Source organism: Falco naumanni, chromosome 4 (assembly GCF_017639655.2).
Source record: "Falco naumanni isolate bFalNau1 chromosome 4, bFalNau1.pat, whole genome shotgun sequence".
NCBI lineage: Eukaryota > Metazoa > Chordata > Aves > Falconiformes > Falconidae > Falco > Falco naumanni.
Window position 1 is genome coordinate 1,112,496 of NC_054057.1, and position 17,960 is coordinate 1,130,455.

At 42.5% G+C, this 17,960-nt stretch overlaps 1 protein-coding gene across 5 annotated transcripts; it reads right to left on the reverse strand.

The window, feature by feature from the left end:
* Positions 1–810: 810 nt before the first annotated feature.
* Positions 811–17,105, reverse strand: CDV3 (CDV3 homolog). 5 transcript variants are annotated; one of them, XM_040589996.1, is made up of 6 exons: positions 16,811–17,105; positions 14,749–14,828; positions 12,596–12,732; positions 11,442–11,604; positions 10,315–10,364; positions 811–3,534 (listed from the first exon to the last, which is right to left on the reverse strand). In XM_040589996.1, exons 1-6 carry the CDS (start codon positions 17,033–17,035, stop codon positions 3,530–3,532), a joined length of 660 nt encoding a protein of 219 aa, XP_040445930.1. In that variant the 5' UTR covers positions 17,036–17,105; the 3' UTR covers positions 811–3,529. The 5 variants fall into 5 exon arrangements, with proteins under 5 accessions (XP_040445930.1, XP_040445931.1, XP_040445929.1 ...); XM_040589995.1 differs by lacking the exon at positions 811–3,534 and adding an exon at positions 4,666–9,931; XM_040589997.1 differs by lacking the exon at positions 10,315–10,364.
* Positions 17,106–17,960: the final 855 nt, after the last annotated feature.

Below are 17,960 nucleotides of genomic sequence, written 5' to 3' on the forward strand. Positions count from 1 at the left end.
GGGGTTTAGGCTGGGGCAAGATTGCTAGGTTGAGCTGCAGCAACTGGAGTCTTAAACCTGCTTTGCTTTTCTTGGCTTGGTGCCGTTTGTGGATGCTGAACATCTCTAACTTGCTCCAAGTCCACATACTGAAAAGAATGCTGTTAATTCAAAATGTGATTTAAGGCATTAACTTTGTTGTCACTGGCAATTTTCTGTTCTGCCTCCAAAATGCTGCTTTGTATTACAGGCAGTTTAAATAGGTATGGATATTAGTAGGCGAGACCTGAAAGTCCTGACTTTACTGTTGTTGTTTTCTTCTTCCCAGTCAAGAAACTGCTATGGAAGGGCAGTGCTGCTATTCTCACTCAACAGATAAGAAACCACTCCCTGACCCACTTTAGCTAAGCTTTAAGGAAGTCTTGGAGACGTACAGTTCCTGCAGCTGCTGCAAACCCTGGGGGGCAGGGCAGAAGGGGAGCAGTGAAAATCAGACACATACCAACCCCCAGTGGAACTAGTCATGTGGGATCTGAGCATTACCTGTTCTCCAGTCAGCTTGCGTGTAGGCATATACCACAAATAGGCCAGGCCACAGCCTTGACGTGGGCTGTGAGCCAGGGGCAGCTAGGGGGAAGGAAAGAAGGAAGGAAGGGCAGATAACTAGGGAGCACTGGGGGATCAGAGGCAGAAGACAGCTGTTAGAGCCAGACCCTCTCCTGTGCTGACCCTAGAACAACACCCTGACAACCAGCATGTTGCTGTCTGTCACTGACAGCTGTTGCTGGAGAGAGGCGTGAACACAACAAAAGCGAGACAAACTTGGAGGTATAAATTCAGTTGGTGCTGTTAAGATAAATTTATTTCCTTCAGCTTTCTTCACAGGAAACATCACAAAAGTGCTTTACAGAGTTTGATACCATTACTTGTGACATGGGGAAAAAAGGACAACAACAGGTGTGTGCACTGCACAGTTAGAAGTTGTCATATGCAGAAGCCATGATAGGTAAACAGGGTAAAAAAATCTACTGACAAAAAATATATATTTATTTAGTTCAGGTTTTGAACTTAAATTATGACTATAAACATATAATTATATAAATATACAGGCACCGTTAGGTTCCTGTGTTAATGGTGGGGGCCACACAGGGATTCAAATAGATCACATTATACTCTGCTGAAAGAGTTTCTGCTGTGCTCAGTGGGCTGCCAGCCAACCATTTTCCCAGCCAGACAGTATAATTCTTCCTTTTGCGCTACAATGAGCACTCAAATGGCTTTATCTTTGTTTCTTCAGGTTAAGTCTGGTGGTGAGACATTCTGGTAGATTGTTGAAAGCAAACTTTCGTATTTTTTCACTTAAAGAGATGTCTTTACTAGTCTTCACTCAGTCATCTCTTCATTAGAAAACAAAATGCTTTAGACTAGACCCTGCTGTCCAGGTAAGACAGTTTTGTTTGAGCTAGCACGTTACCAGTCTTGCAACGCTATTCCTTTTTGTAGCTGAACTGTGTTGTACTGCAACCAGCACTACTGCCTTCATTTTGCTGTATTCTATGGGAACTGGGCTACTGTGTAGCCTTTGAGTGTTTAAACTCTTCAAGGAGATCACATTTACTTGCTAAACAATTTTGCCACAGGTGGACCATGTTTGTGATGCTAGAACCCTGACTGAAGAAATACAGCGTGATCAAGAATCAGGAGTTCTTGCTTTTAAAGTTGCTTTCTAAGTAAGTGGTGAATAATTCAGGCCCCTGACTAGAAGTTCTTGGTACGGAATGCTCTAGGGTGAAGAAAGGTCAAATTAAGAATTTTTTTGCTGGGCTTTCAGTTGCAGAAAAAAACCCTTAAGAATCAATTATCTAGAAAACACTGTTGTATGAGTTTACAAAGCCAGTTTGCCTTTTACCCAATTCCCAGATTAAAGACAGTGTACAGCCAGAGAACTGGTCTGTCCTGAAGGTTACTGGGTGGCTAGCAAGAAACACAGTAAGGATTTACAGTGGCAAGACAGGGCTTTGGTGAGTGCAGCAGCACAGAGGTATCTTTTAGATGTGTAGGAGAGGGTGCAAAGTCCTACATTCTAACAACTATCAGGTATTGCTGCATCTGCTTTATTCCCCCCTACGCCCCCTCAAAATTAACAAAAATCCTCAGCTGCAATTTGCCAACTTTATAAACCCCAGAGCAGCCACAATTTTTTGACAGAATACTAGTACGTGCTTTAATAGAACACCTAACTGATACAATTTATTTGGATGCAAAATCCAAGGTACATTCTTCTCAACCTCTTGTCATTGTTACTACTGGAAAGCAGCTGATCTAGATGATACAGTATTCTGATACTCGGACAATGCAGCTCTTAAGTGGTAGGCTATACATCCTAACAGGCTTGAGTCTTGCTTTATGACACCCCCTCTGTATTTATAAACTTAGCATTACTGGTAAATGCAGTCAGCATTTACAGACTTAACCTTATTTACAGTTGTACAATCTTTAAAGCACAAGATAAGAATGCAAAGAGATGAAACAAACCACAAAGACTGCCCTCCGGTGTTGCTGCAATCATCTTCATCTCAAGTATTGCAATTTAATTTCAGTGTCCAGTTAAATACTACAACAGGTATGTTAAACACGAAGCATGGCTGAGCCCATGTGGTTGCTGGCCAGAGATCAAGTAATAAATCTGCTTCATCTCTGCTGCAAACAAAGGAGCAGAGTAATGCAGAATTTAACACAAGTTTGCTATGGGGCTTGTTCACCTGCAATTGACTCTGGCTGTTGCATCTAGACTTCAAATGAGATCTCAAATCAGGTTTTAATGAAACTGATTAAGTGACAGAAATAACTCCATAGAAACCAATGAAGTTAAGCTCTGGGAGCTCACATTAATCTACCTTTTATGTGTTTCTCAATGCATTTGTTTTATCAGCCTGTTTTTATGGTTTGAATCATTTTGTTATGGTTGTACATAGTCTGAAAAAGATACAGAATAAGTGACTTAAGTAAAAAAAAAAAAAGGAAGCTTGTGGTAACACTTCTAACTATCAGTTTTCTGTAGGCAAATCATTTGAAATAAAGCAGACAGTTGTAACGCAGTGACATCAATGCCATAAATGAGCTAGAAAGAAAATTCAATATAGAAGATAGGAGACAAAACCAGAACAGATTGAGTAAAAGTTAGTAAGAGCATGCCATGCTTATCACTGATAAGAGGAGTGAGTTACATAATACTGAAGACTTCGGTCTATCGGATGACAAAAGCCAGTGCCCATAAAAAGTTGTTAGGTTTGTCAGCACTGGGGAAGATGGAGATTGTCAGGGTAAGCTAACTAATTCTGTAAACTTGGCAGTTCAGTAGCAAGCGAATGTCAACAGAAAATAAACCCAAGGCAATGAATACTGGAAAGGCTTTAAACCACTCATACATGCTCTGGTGGATTCTGAATTAGTTGTGATCTTTCAAGGGGACGATCTAGGCATCACCATGGACAGCTTGATGAAGACATCTGCTCAATGTGTAGTTGCAGTCAAGAAAGCGAGTAAGATGTTAGGCTGTATTAAAGACAGAACAATATGGAAAAATATTACAGCATGTATTTCTCTTAGAGGTCCCCAATGACTATTTGCTGTTTCATCAGCATCTTAAGAAAAGTGACAAACTAGAAAAATACAGGGAGGAAAGTGATAAGAGAATGGCAGAAGTAGCTCTTTGTAGCTGGAAAGACAGTAAGACCAAGGTAGTTTATTTGTTAAGGTGGGAAAAGAATAGGTGATATACATTCTCCCCACTATGTAACATGACATATAGCTCAGTCATTTTAAGCCATGTACCAGTCTGTTAACCTCAGTATCATTCATCATCACCACCATAATTATTCCAAAAAGCTCCCTGTGTTAGTCTTTAATGCTCATTATTCAGCTAGTTAGATATCTCTTATGAAGCAACCGCAGTAGTTGTTTGAAATTGAACAGTAGTAATTTCTGGCAGAGAATTGTCACAGCTGATGTAACAACTGCCTCAGAGGTGCTCAATGATAAAAATACCAGTAAGAAAAGATAGCTGCTGGGCCTCATCTCTGTCCAGTACCCACCAGAGGTCTAATTTGTCTGCATGCATGCCACCAGCATGTTCTCTGCTTCTATCTGGAGGTCTACTGTACAAGCAGAGTGATGAACCTTGAAAACATCAGCAACAGCAGAAAAGGCCATATTCATAAAAAAAAATATTTCTGCATTTTCAGCTGTAGTTAACTGGTAAAACAGGAGATAATACTGAATAGGGGAATCACCTCTTCTGTATCTATTCCTTCCTTACCCACCCCACTCCTCTCAGCTCTATCATTTCTTTGTTTCATAGTTGCCCATGGAGGAGTGGTTTCTATTTCCCTTTGGTTTATTCATCTCATTCCTCCACAGCCTGCCTTAATACTAGATTTTAAAAGGTTTGATGTTAAGATTACTCTGTCTCCCATCTCTCCATTGTACCTGCATGCTACTTCAACTTAAGTATGGGAAAGGATAAAGAACAGGATGGATGTGTTTACTGTGAAGAGGGGAAGACAACTGTGTTCCTACTACAAAATGCAGCTTGGTATCCTGACGCAAATACAAGCTTTCAGGCGTGAACATTTCCAGTTCACATAGTTTGAACAAACTTTAAAGCAGCCACATAAGACATGGCTATCAACTGTGAGCACAATTTTATTTGTCATGGGGTTTACAAAATATAGCAGTATTGATTTTAATGGATTCCACATAAAACCAAAAAGCCTCATATTACTATACCATTTGGGTCACACAGATAATTAGAGAGGAAATAGCAGTTTAAAGTACTCAGCCTGAACTTTTTCCTTACTCATACATAGTAAAACGTCTGATGCCATAATACTTAAACAGAATGTATATTACACTCAGTAGAAATAAGCCTTTCCCAAAGTAGTATTAAAATACTGTAATGAAAGCTAATATAAAGTTCTTTTAATAAAGATTTTTAGTCCTCTGTAGCACCTTCCATCAGCCCCAGCCCTTGACAAAGAACAGCTTTGGCCTCACAACATCCCTGTGAGGTAGGTTGTTGAGGGGTTTTGGTACAGCTGGGGAAACAGAGGATACTGTAACTAAATTACTTGGAGTTAACACAGCAGCTCAGTGGAAAACCAAGCCTAAACACCAACTCTCTTCATCCTCTGCTCTTGCTACAAAATGGGCTTGCTTCTTTTCAGTGCATGCAGTTGTCTTAGATGATACTTTCCATTCCAGTATTCCAGATGCACTACTTTCTCTGGTGACTCATTAATACTGTGATATATTTTAAATATTTGTATTCAGGCTAAGCAGCCCACTGAACTTCATTAACCTTGCTATATCAACATTATTCTAACTGAACATAAGCCATGATATACGTACCATTAAAAGATGCATCAAGCAAGGGGTAATATCTTCATAGCAATTTGAATCAGTGTCTCAGCTTTTTATCATGCAGGAGTGAAAAGTTTTCTTAAATATAAACCTAGTTCTTTCCTAATAAGATTGCTGAACTATCTTGGAATCTGTCCTTTCCCAGTTCTCTCTTTAGGCAACTAGTTAGACAGCTTTGTACCAGTGCAAAATTCTATGTTCTCTCTGGACAGGTTTTCCAGATTAATTTCTTTTAAAGGGGAAAAATAAAGTGGCATGCCTTCCCCAAGTACTGAACTTCAAACGCTTTTGCTGATCTAGTCAGATGGATTTGTCACTTGTGAAAGCAGTGCTTACCCACACAGAACTTATATCCAACCACTTAACGCCCTGCTCCCTACCTCAGGCTATGCATTTAATACTATCATTTAGAAAACTGCCTTCCTAATCCCTCTTTTATACCTCCTGTGTTTTATTTGCATAATTTCCACTCTCCCTAATATAAAAACAAAGCCAAAAAAATCTTCCTTCATGTTTTATTTTGTTTCAAACAGAACATGGCAGAACTACACTTGGTGCTTCAAAAGCCAAACTCTAGATACATGATAGTTACAGCCTATCCAAATTGATGAAGACATCTGCTCTTCATCATGCATCAGAAGATTCATTTTCTAATACCAATACAAACTGGTATTAGACTCCTCAGTTCTGTTTTCTGCTGTCATTTCTTCTTCCATCTGTTAGAGCCTGCAGGTTCTTATATGAATCTCTATACAGACAAGCTGACTTTTTAACTTTTTTTGAAGAATTTATCAGCAGATGTCAGATTTCCTCCCCTTTTTTACATACCTAATGTACGTATCTGAAATTTAAATATGCATGTTACTATTTTCTTACATTCCCAAATAAACCCACTATCATTAAAACCAGTTTGTGAAAGTATAAGCTGAAAACAGAGAGGGACAATTCAGGAACTAAATTACAATCAGACAGCAAAACCTGGGTTGTGGCTATTCGTAAAAACCTCTAAGTACTTGAGGTAGTTTCGGTAAGATTTAGTTTCTTGGGCCTCTGATACAAATTGCTCATGTAAAATAGATATTAATTTGTCTGACCATATCAATATTGGAAAGAATAATATTACTGCCTTGTAAATAAACACTTTTTAAGGACATGAAGCCTTCTTAGTTTAAAAAGGAATTATCTGCTCTATTTTAGTTATGGTATTTGACAGAAAATCACAAGCAACTTCGTAACTGCTCAACCAGGCTGAAACAAGACAGACAAAGATACAACTATTGCAAAAGCTCAGACAAGCTAACTCCAAGATGTGCAGCCCTGTCAAGTTTACATTGTTTACTTGACCTGAACAGCACAGGTGTCTCAGCCTGTTGTGGTGAAAGTTTCCAAGAGCCAAAAGATGCAGTCAGATACCAAACCCCCTAGTCCCTGTGGTGTCAGGTGTCTTAACACAGTTTGTACCATTCATCTATGTTTAAGTTTTGTAAGAGAACTACTGTGGACATGACTGGTAAAACTAGCTACAAAGACAAAACTGAAATAGGAGACAGTCACTTTTAGTTGTCCCATTTCTCTTCATTTGTGAGTAAGATTAAACATGGCACAGCTAAACCAGGGAGGAAGGGGAGGAAAACTAATCCTCTCTTACATTCATCATCGGCTCAAGTAAATACAGATGCCAGATTCCTACGGCAGGCATTTGAGAAGTCCAACCTCAATAAAGTTACCTAGTTTTTGGCATTTTAACATTCCTTAAATACAGACTGTATCACCAAGAACCACAAATCCAAGCTGTTCCTTTCCCAGTAAGTACTGGACATTGGAAATTAGTAACTAACCCACCGTAACAGCATGTTACAGGTAAGGAAGTTCCTGAAACAGCAAACTGCATTTTACTGACTGGTATCAAGAATCTCTTTTCTACAACTGACAATCCTTCATTTATGGCATGAGCCCTCAACAAGCATTTCAAAGGAATGAAATGGACATTCTTAGCATGCCTTGAATGAATGCAACAAACCAGATAAAGTTGGACTTCAGAGTCTCAAAAGCATACTGAACTTCCAGAGAACCGACTTTCAAAGTTTCAGTTATGCAGAACAATCAATTGTTACAAGGAAGATACTGACAACTGGCATTTTGATAGTTGCTGGCAGCAATATTTAACACAAGAAACACTTTAAAATAGTTTAACATTCTGTATTATGGAAATCAGCGGCATTTCTGGCTGGTTTTTTTCTCTTTATGCCTCCAGAAAGAACCTGGAATGATACACTTCAAAACAGCCTCCAGAATAACACTTCTAGTTATCAGTAGCTGATGGACTCCAGTGACAGCAACCATTCAGAAGTTTGGTTTCTTTCTTTTTTTTTTTTCCTCCTTAATTTAGCAGAGCTACTTTCAAGTGAAAAGCAAATCAAAGCTTCATTCATACTCAATTCACAATCTCAAACTAGTCCTAGATGGTGGGAGTAGGAAGACACTCTGAGAGGCAGCAAACTAAACTTCCAGGTATAAGTAAGTCCTATTAATATGCACTGCTATAAGCTCTTAAACATAGGCCACCTGACCATAGGGCCTGACTACCCACCCCATGGCCTGTCCCTTAAAGGGATCTAAATGTTCTGTTTCCTCAGCTGTTGTATGGTCGTAAGCTAGAACTTAAGGTAAAGATTCATTGGACTCCAGAATCCATGTATATTTCCATTTTATTTGATTTGAAACTGTTACAAGGTTGTCTTGAACTGCCAGAATTCATGCCCAAAACCTCAAATAAAGATGGTACAATGGACAGTCTCACCTACCCTTCATACAGTAGACTAAAACTAGATTCATGTGCATTGGTGATCTCAATTGCTTTAAAGCATCAAGAAAAGAGTTTTAAGATTTCACATTTCTACCATATCAAGCGACATGTCCATTTACCACAAATTCCACAGAAATCTTTAGTGACAAATCAACAGGTTTTGCTGTTGAATTTTCAAGGAAGATACCAATATCTTGGACTCTGAGCCATGTATCAGTCTTTCAGTGGGATTTTGTTTCCAAATGAAGTCTCCAACTTCAAGAATAGTCTCTTGAGCCCTCTCTTTAATAGCAGCTTCTAGCAGAAGTTTTAGAGACAATTAACTCTGCAAGGGCAAGGCCAGTTTTAGCCTGTGCACAAAAGAACCAGGCGGAACCCCAGCCGCACTGAAGTCAACAGCAAAATTCCCATTGGCCTCAGAGAAGTAGATTTAAAGCAAGTCAGCAGTTAGTCAGAGGGAACCCAGCTAGGCAATTCCTGCACTATCCTCATCTTCTGCACATACACGGTACTCCCACACATGTAAGCAAGTTTTGTTCCCTTGTTTTTCTTGCCATTGGCAACTCTTACAGATGTTGGGTCTATTTTTTGGCATTTACTCTTAAGAAACCTCAACACTGGAGGACGCCACTATTTTACTTCATTTCTGGTGTAAGAATTCAGAGAAGAGAAGTTACAGCAGGACACTTTTGGTACTTTACAGATTTCATTCAGTGAATCAGAGTTACGGACAATGTCCTGTATTTTTAGTGTATCAGTGCCATTTTGCCTACTTCCACTAAATTAAGTCAGAGATGACAACAACTTAAAGAAGTCACTGCCTTCCACTATTACTAAACTTCCTGACTTTGAATAAACACCATTTATGAGTTTTCCTTAGAGGATTTCTGCCTCAAAAAGTCTGCATGCTTCACAGAAGTAGCCAAACAAATAAGGCTTACCAGCTTCAGTTATCCCTCTGCATACTAAGTTATTTTGGTTATCAATTAACCATTACCCTTCAACAACCAACTACTTTTAGGAGAAAATTTTATCTAGTATCGCTCCTGCCATGTATCTCATTTTTAAAGATCAATTCTGAAGACTAGTTGGAGTCTGGATACCTCTCTGTCAAATCAAAACTCTAAAGTCTTAGTGCTTTAGGGTAAGAAAGACAAACTTATGATAAAAAACAAAATAAACCCTATTTCATTACAACATCTCACGTTAATATACTGCAATTTGATACCAGAAACAAGGCAGGCTTTTTTTTTGTGGAGAATAGAAAAAAACATTTAAACAGACAAACATGAAAATGGCTAATGCAAACAGACCATTCAAACCCATCATTCCTCAAATCTGATACTGAGTTTTCATTTGTTTTGCAGTTATCAGCACAGCTATCTAAAAAGGTAAACAAACTACAGCTCTGTTATACTTGGATAGTATGAGTGGTATGGTACGCTCCAGAAGTCTCTAGTAGGCTATGGCTACACATGACAGGATTCCTCAGAAGGGGAACAGAACAGCTTTGTCATTAAGGTCACTTAAATCTTTGTTATAGCAAATTGGAACCAAATGGCTGACTTCTGCGGGATTTCTGACAGGAATCCAGTAGAGCTGGTTTCAAGTTTCAGATGGCCACTAAAACAGCTGTAACCTTCTCTTCCAGAAGTTGTGATCCACATGGTGTCCACAATGAGTGCAGCAAGTCTGAGGTAGTCAACCTTTACGAAGGCTCAGTATCTGAACATAAAAAGATTTTGAAATGACCACTGGCTGTAGGTATCTTTCTGAGCAATTAAAGAACACTGATGACTCTTGTTCAACCATTTACATTAATTTGCCCCATATCCAATGAAGAAGTTGTAACATATTATGCTTCCATAGTGCAGGAGAACCAATCACTTATGTCAAAAGTAGTCTGCACTTGCTGCAGTAGATCCAGCAGAAATAAGGTGGCATGTTCATCATAGCCGTTAGCTGTAGTTTAGTTACCTTAGTAGAAGGGTTACCAAAAAAGCATTCCTTAATTGTAATGTGTATGCAGCTCTACTGATCCCCAAGCACAGCATACTGGTTGTCTAGCTGAAGTTTAAGTGCCTGGTTTTTTGAGACCTCATCCCTACCTCTAGTTTTGTGTTTTACTACTTCAAAGCTCTTCTCCATTTCTTTATCCCTAAGGGAAAATAAATGTAATCAGTAAATATCTTATCACTAGCTTGTGAACTGAACTTCTAGTCTATTTCCACCCCATCCCAACAAAAACATTATAAACAGAACACTAAGGTCTAGAGATAACAGAACAGTCAAACATTCCCAAGCAAATCTTGTAAAACCATCTCCAGAATCAAGCTCATCACCCAGTACAATTCAGGTTACATTCTAAATTTCAGTATTAACAGTCTCAAAAGTTTAAGTGCATTTATGAAAAACAGGTTTTAGAAAGCAGAAGTCCATTTCTAGAATGCTCACTCAAAATTTCATCTTAGCTCAATTTTCACCATTCAAACCCTAAAGCATCAGTGACAGCTTATCTCATTTGCCAAGCAAAGCTACACCAAAAAAACCCTCAAGAGAAACAAAAGCTTCTGTCAGGCTGTTATAGTCAGTAACACAGCAAGCAGAGAAAATAACTCAAAAAGCCCCAAAACCCAAGTGAATTACATTGGCCTAGCTATGTCTTCTAATTACATAAAGGTCAGGACTTAAAAGCAGGGCGAGACTCAGGTCTTCAGCACCACAAAATACAGAACACTTCAGTAAAACCAGGGGAGTTCGTCATTGTAAACCACAGCTCGGACAGCAAGTTTAATTATTTATATTTCTATTAAACCCCATTCTTCCACTTAAGTTACCTTTACATCTCTAATGAGAGGACAGTGCGCTCAAGACATCCTACTGACAGTATTAACACAGAGCCCCACTATGGCTAGTAAGTATCTCAGGGAACCAGATGCTGTCAAGAGCAGAAATACTCTGCTTCAGGGAAATCCTTCAGCAAGTTGAAGTTAACTGGCACCCTTGTTTGGCTATCTTACTGGGCTACATCCTGTGAAAGTTATTTCATTGGAAGCCCTTCCTAGATTTGGAAAATACAGTTGAGCCCTCTCCCATATCTCTTTGGGAAACAGAGTAATTTCTTAGTTATTTCTTTCCTCTGTGGAAAGATTCAGGCTTAAGCTCTGAAACAAAATAAAAACTTAGAGAAGGCAGTTAAAATATGTCTCTTAGGAAATTAATGCAAAGCACTTACTTTCGACTGTCTACAAGCTTGGCGGTGGACTGCAGTGATGGAAACTGCGTATCACTATAGATTTCTGGTGGTCCTTGCTGTGCTCTCCGTGGCCTGCCGCCCTCCCTGGCACCAGGCGGCCTGTATACACCACCAGTCTGAACTGGTTCTGGAGTTTCTGTTACTGGTTATAAGAACAAGATACAGACAAGAAAGTAAGTTTGCATTCACATCTGAAAAAAACCCTACAATTTTTTTTTTTTTTTAAAAGTCTTACAAAGTATGTTTTTGCACCTTTAAAAGCTCTGAAAATATTTCAGTTAAGGCAGGAAATCAGGCGTCACATAATTTAACCTATACTTTAGCAGTCAAATTAAAACGTGACTCCAGTGTATTACCTCAAACTTCAGGGAATCAAAATCACTGATGACAACTTTGTGTTTCTTATTTGCAGTTTATTAGCAGTTTACATTTAAAACTAGAGATTTAAACACCTAACTGTATATTCACCAAATTTAAAGCACTTCTCCAGATGCAGAATATAATATCCAAGTAGTCTGTATTTAAGGTAACAATCTACAATGAAATAACACTAATTATCTTTACCTCCTTGCCTGTACAGGCAGGAAAAACCACCACAGGCCACTTTTCAATGAATTTCTCAATGGAAGAGAATAGTCTGAACAGGTCATGACTAAGTAGTTTATCACCACTGATGCTAATGAATTGCAACATTGCTAATAAAGAAGCAACATTGATTTGCAAAGCATACCACTAACTATGGAACCCTACTCAAGAACTGCCATATTAGACATCAGATATTGTCTCAACATCCACTTAATTGTCAAAGCAGTATTTTTAGATCAATGGAAAAAGCTTCCAATTGATATATTGCAAAGCACAGAAATCTCCTTCAAAGATGGAATGCTTTCCCCACCCTCCACCAAAATCAGAAATAAAACCCCTCCACTTGTGTTTTAAGTATCTGACAGTACTATCAATTCAGTTCCTTAGATCCTTTCACGGGACAATTTCCTCATTCGCTCACATGTCAAGCCATTAGTATGAAGGTGCCTGAATAGGAACTGTTCCTTGAGCTCTGCCCTCTCCGAGTAGCTTAATTCAACCTGATACACTTCCCACTGGAAAAAGCAACAACTCCAAGTTAAATTTACCAATTGGTTCAACGACAGGTGCTGGTGCAGGAGCTGACTTGTTCCAAGGACCAGATGATCTGTCTACACCACCACCAGTCTCCTCCCAGTTGTCACCAGGTTCTTCTCTTTTTTCACTTTCATCATCTTCTTTTTCACTACAAAAGAGAAATGCTAAGTAGCATTTTAGAACCAAAATCACTGTAGACAAGACAGACTTCACAGCTACTGTACTGAAGATACCAGATTTAACCAGACTATGTTAGTCCTGCAATCACTGTATTAGTACTTCCATCTGAACAATTTCTGGCACACTGCTACATAACTTGGCAACTGAGAAGGAAAAAAGTTCTTAAAAATAAGACAAATTCAAACTGTACTAAGTGATCAAAAAAAGTGATTTCATATTTTAAACTTAAAGACTTTTTTCTTACCAAGATAGTCATGCATTGGGACGTGATAAGAAGATAAAGCAAGAATGGGCTACAAATGCTGTTTCCATAAAATGCTTTAGTCAAGAAAAAGAAGTTGCGGAAGAGGAGTGATAGAAAGCAAGTCCTGAGCTCCCTTTCCGTATAACCACAGCCACCTGAGAAACACTCTTATGCTACCCATACAAATATAATCTACAAACCAACAAGATTTTTTTAAAGCAATAAAAAAATAAAAAGAGAAAACCAGCCCATTTTAAAAAGGTAAGGAAGTCCTATGCCAAAGCCTGACTATTTTATTTAGACTCTTCTATTTTACATAGAAATAGTCAGAGACTCAAAATAATTCGCTAGACAAAGCTACTACAGAAAGCTGTGCGCTATAATGAGACATACGTGGAGGGTGAGGCTGTTAAAAAAACCCAAGACATTGATCTTGACAGCAGTAGCAAAGTACGAATACAGAAGTTCATAATACAGCAACCCCTACTAAGCATGATTGGATAAGCTTTCTATGTAAGTAATAATCAGGGAACAGTTAAAAATACCTATCATGTCTGAAAATGAAACAGCCTTTCACTGTTCATCCAAATACAGTAACACTCATAGTAAGCTGGACCAAGTGCCTAGGCACACTACTATACTGTTTTAAACTACAGTCAAAAGCAGATGCCTACCAACTAACTAGAACAGAGTAAGTACACGTAACATCCCACCCCCACCAGATACTCTGTGTCTTACTTCCAGCATAAAGATCTCCAAAGCTGGATAATTTATAACCTCCAGTGGGTTTTTCTTCCATTTGCTCCTCCACTCTCTCCCAAATCCACTACCCGAGTGGTTACAAAATCCTGTGACAGAAACTTCCATCTGCCACAGCATCAAAAGCATTCAGAATGTTGGCCTTTGTCTGGAAAACCAAAGTACATGCTTTTCAGTCAAACAGTACCAGTAGTCAGTGAAGCAGCAGCCCACTCACTTCTTGCCTATTAAGACACGTGATTATCTGCTGTGACACTTCAAAGGTGTGGAGAGTTTGTGGACCAAATATGTCCAAATGACCTAAAAGGACTAGTTAACTGAAATGGAGCATGTGTGTGTTAAAAACAAACAAAGAACATACAGGACCTGCTCAAACACTGAAGAAAGCACCTACTGCAGTGGTTACAGGCAAGATGATAAAACATCATTAATATCTGGACAATGAGGATTATGTGACATCTTCAGTCTAAGACTGAGGATGTAAAAATCCTTTTTCTGACCTGATGAAACGTTCTTCTTACTGACATTTTTCTTAACACTAGTTTTACCAACTACATTTTTGTTCTTTTGAAATACAAATGCAACGGTTCAAGAATTCACTCCCCGAACTGACATGCTGAATACACTGCGTCAGATTCACTTGACTGCTGTAAGGATCTCTATGGGGATTACTATCCTGCAGTAATCTCTCATAGAAATTACTACTTTACCATCTTTATGGAGGGGAATGTTAAGTATGTGTAATAAAAATCTTAGTTCCAACCAAAACAGATCTAGAATATCAACAGAGATTTAAAAAATGAAGAGGAAATTGGCAAAGAATAGTCAAACCGAACTTGCCCCACAGCAAACTTCTACACTAGCAGAAACATACCAAACCACTGTTTAATTGGACTCCAGGGAGGCAGCTCTGAAGAAAGAACATACTTTTTAGACATAGGTAATGCTGATACTAGAGAGAAAAAGAAAAAACAGTAGTACCTTATTTGCATGGACTGAACTCTAAGACCACTATAATCAATTTCTTCCTTTTGCTCAAACTCCTTCCAATCATCCTCTTCCTGTAAGAAAAGTGTAAATTGTTACTTTAGACTGAAAGTAGACAAGAACAACATTAAGGTAATACAAAGAAAAGTAAGGGTGAAGGTACAGTTCCATGGGAAACCAATCTGTGTGCACCACTGCCAACAGGGCAAAGGAGTCCATTCCCTCCTCCCCTAACTTACTATATGTGATCTAGGATGCACTTGTGAGCTGACTTTAATTCACTAGAAAAGCTAAGAAATGCCCCAGCAAAAAAGTTGTTCAAGCAACAGAAAACCACATCACCTCAGCAAAAACCCAGTGGGAAGTCAAGGGACAACACAAAGTAGGGAACAGGACCATGCAGTCAAGACTAAGGAATACAAGGGCAAGACCTCTCCCTTTTACTAACAGTAAGTTTTTGTAACAGTTTGAATGCACGTGAAGCTTTAGATTTACTTTTCTGTCATGTATTTCATGAGCCAAAAAGCAAAGAACACGTGGAACAGCTTACAGTGGATTTATGACAAAGATTAGTATCATTACATTTGACTTTTTCATATTCACAACCACATTTATAGCCTTCCTTGTTTTCTTAATAATGTTCTTACAATAGTAAGAAGGTCAGCTTCAAAACCATAGTGATCTTGGTTCACAAAAATAGAATACCAGCCTTTGGAAAGCACCACTTCAAGGCTTTAAAACAGGAGTTTGATTATGTGTTCCGGGAAGAGGGACCCACCCAAGTGGTGCCAATTTTGCCCTAATATGTAATCAGCAGATTCTGGCGTTATTAAGAAATGGAACAGAACAGACAAGCAGTTCCCATGTGTTCCTAGTCACGGCTTTACGACACACACGGCCTAATTAGTTGTCTACGTAATTCCCATACTCTACGTGAAATGCAGTTATTATTACTCTACATCTGCCAATGGTATAGCCCCCCTTCTACTGAACAGCTGGCAATACAGCTTCTTTTAAAGCCCTGTCCTAAGCTCTTCTACTTATCAACCTCTAGCAGGAAAACTTTGACCTGCTTTAAAGGAACAGCAGCAGTAGAAAGTGACCTGGTGTTATTGCACCATCTGCTCAAGACTCAGTCTTCTGGAATACAGTGAGTCTACAGCTCTAAAGTCTTTCCGATTTCTCGTATCCCCATCTCCATGGAAACATCAGTTTCCAAACTGATGTACCTTTCACATTTAATGATCTTTATTTCTAATCCAAGTACAAGCTCCAGTCAAACCCAGGTATTATTTTACAAGCAAATGAGCAGAAGAGCAGCTGAAAGATTACCGCTGACCTTGGTCTACTTAGAAAGCTACTGCAGGTGTCAAGCTCCCGAGGTTAAGCAACATTAGGAAATAGCAAAGTATTTCACAAAATTTATTTTAGTATATACAGCACGACCATCTATAAGATGCTAACTCAACAAGCATCTCTTGCACTCATCGTTTCACTGTAATATGGTACAAAAAAAAATAAATTCTGGCAGTAAGCCCCTTCCTGGCAGAAAGGCTGAGCACGAGGCGGACTTTTGTCTGCAGAGCCAAGCGTGATCCTACCGCCAAGGCCCAAAGGCCACGGACCCCGGTGGGCTCCGGCCGCCACCGAGCGCCAAGGCCAAGCGCGCGGGGCGGGCTGAGCAGCACGGAAGGCGCAGACAGGGACCGGCCCCGCTCCTCCCGCCGCGGACACGGGGCGCGTCTCCCGGCCGGGACCCCGCCCGGGCCGGAGCCGCCGAGTGGCGCCCCCGCCAGCGGCGCCCTGCCCGAGGGCACCCGCCCGCTGCCGTTGCGCTGCGGGGGGACCCGGCCCGGCCGCCCCGCCAGGCCCCTGCGGCCAAGGACGCCCGCATGGCCGTGCGGCGCCGTTCCCCGGGCCGGCGGCGGCGGCGCCCCCTGCCGGCAGGAAGGCGCCGCCCGGGCCGGCGGAGGAAGCCCTGACCCTTCCCCCACCGCCGCCCCGACGGGGCGGCCCCGCTCACCCCCCCTCCCCCCGCACCTCCTCCCGGCCGCACCTTGGTCGCCGTCTTGGCGGAGCCGGCGTTGGAGGCGGCGGCCCCAGAGCCGCTACCATCGGCCGGGCGGGCTCCCCCGGCCGCCGCGGCCGCCCCCGCGGCGTTAGAGGCGGCGTTGGAAGCGCTGGAGGCGGCGGCGGCCCCTCGGCTGCTCTTCTCCTTCCGCTTCTTCTTGTCTCGCTTGGCGAAGAAGTCGTCGAGGCTCCTCTCCTCGGTCTCCGCCATGGCCGCGGCGGCGGCCGGGCCCAGCGGCGGAGCGGGGGGTGGCGGGGGTGGGGGGGGGTGTGCGTGGGCGCGAGAGCGCAGCGGCGGTCCGGGCCAACAGGTGAGCGCCCGCGCGGCGGCGGCGCGGCCTCCCGCTGCCTGCCGCCCCCCGCCGAGGGGAGCGAGCGCGGCCGCCTAACAGCTGTGGCTGGCCGGGCCCGCGGGAGCCCGCCCGACGCCCGGCGGAAGAAGGCCGCCGCGCTCCACGTTGGTGGCCGCCGCTTGACACGGCCCGAAAAAGAGGAGGGGGAGGCGGCCCGCCGCGGGGCTGGGCTGAGGGAAGAGGGGGCGGAGCCTTCCGGCCGTGCCCCTTCCCGCGCCTGCGCCGCAGCGTTCCGGCCAATGAGCGGCCGGGAAGGAAGTGCCCGCCGGCCAGTCACAGGTCTCCGGGGGCAAGCCGCTGACGTCGCGACGTGAGAATGCGTGGACGGACGGGGCGGCGGCGGCGCGGCCGGGGATTGGCCGAGGCGGGCGGGGAGGGGGGGCCGCAAGGTGCGGGTGAGCGGCGCGGCGCGTGCGCCCTAGGGCGGTTGCCCCGCGTGCGGGGGGCGCCTGCGTTCCCGCCGGCCCCTGAGGGGAGCCGTGCGCGGGGCCGGTAGGGCGGGGCTCGCCGGCCGTGGCTGCTCGGGAGGCTGATGGCTGCTTCCCGCGTCGGGGGCAGGCCCTTCCTGTCAGCGATCGCCGCGGGGCGAAGCAGGGACAGGGACGGGAGCCCGGGGCGGGGGCGCTGTCGCCACAGAGCGCTGCGAGAGCCGCTCCGCGGGAGGCTGAGAGGGCTGCTGGAGCGGCCTCGGCCGGGCCTACCGGCTCAGGGGGGCTTCGGCCTGCCGAGCGGCGGCTCGGTTTGTGCCCGGCTCCCAACCCTCGCGTTCCTTTAGCGTGGACC

What these genes read in the sequence shown, in the direction of transcription:
- CDV3 (XM_040589994.1), bottom strand. Translation starts at nt 17,035, where the DNA reads ATGGCGGAGACCGAGGAGAGGAGCCTCGACGACTTCTTCGCCAAGCGA. An exon ending in CCGCCAAGACGGCGACCAAG is followed by an intron (nt 14,829 to 16,810) that starts GTGCGGCCGGGA and finishes CTTTTCTTACAG; the next exon opens with GAAGAGGATGATTGGAAGGA. An exon ending in AAGCTTGTAGACAGTCGAAA is followed by an intron (nt 10,365 to 11,441) that starts GTAAGTGCTTTG and finishes ATTTTCCCTTAG; the next exon opens with GGATAAAGAAATGGAGAAGA.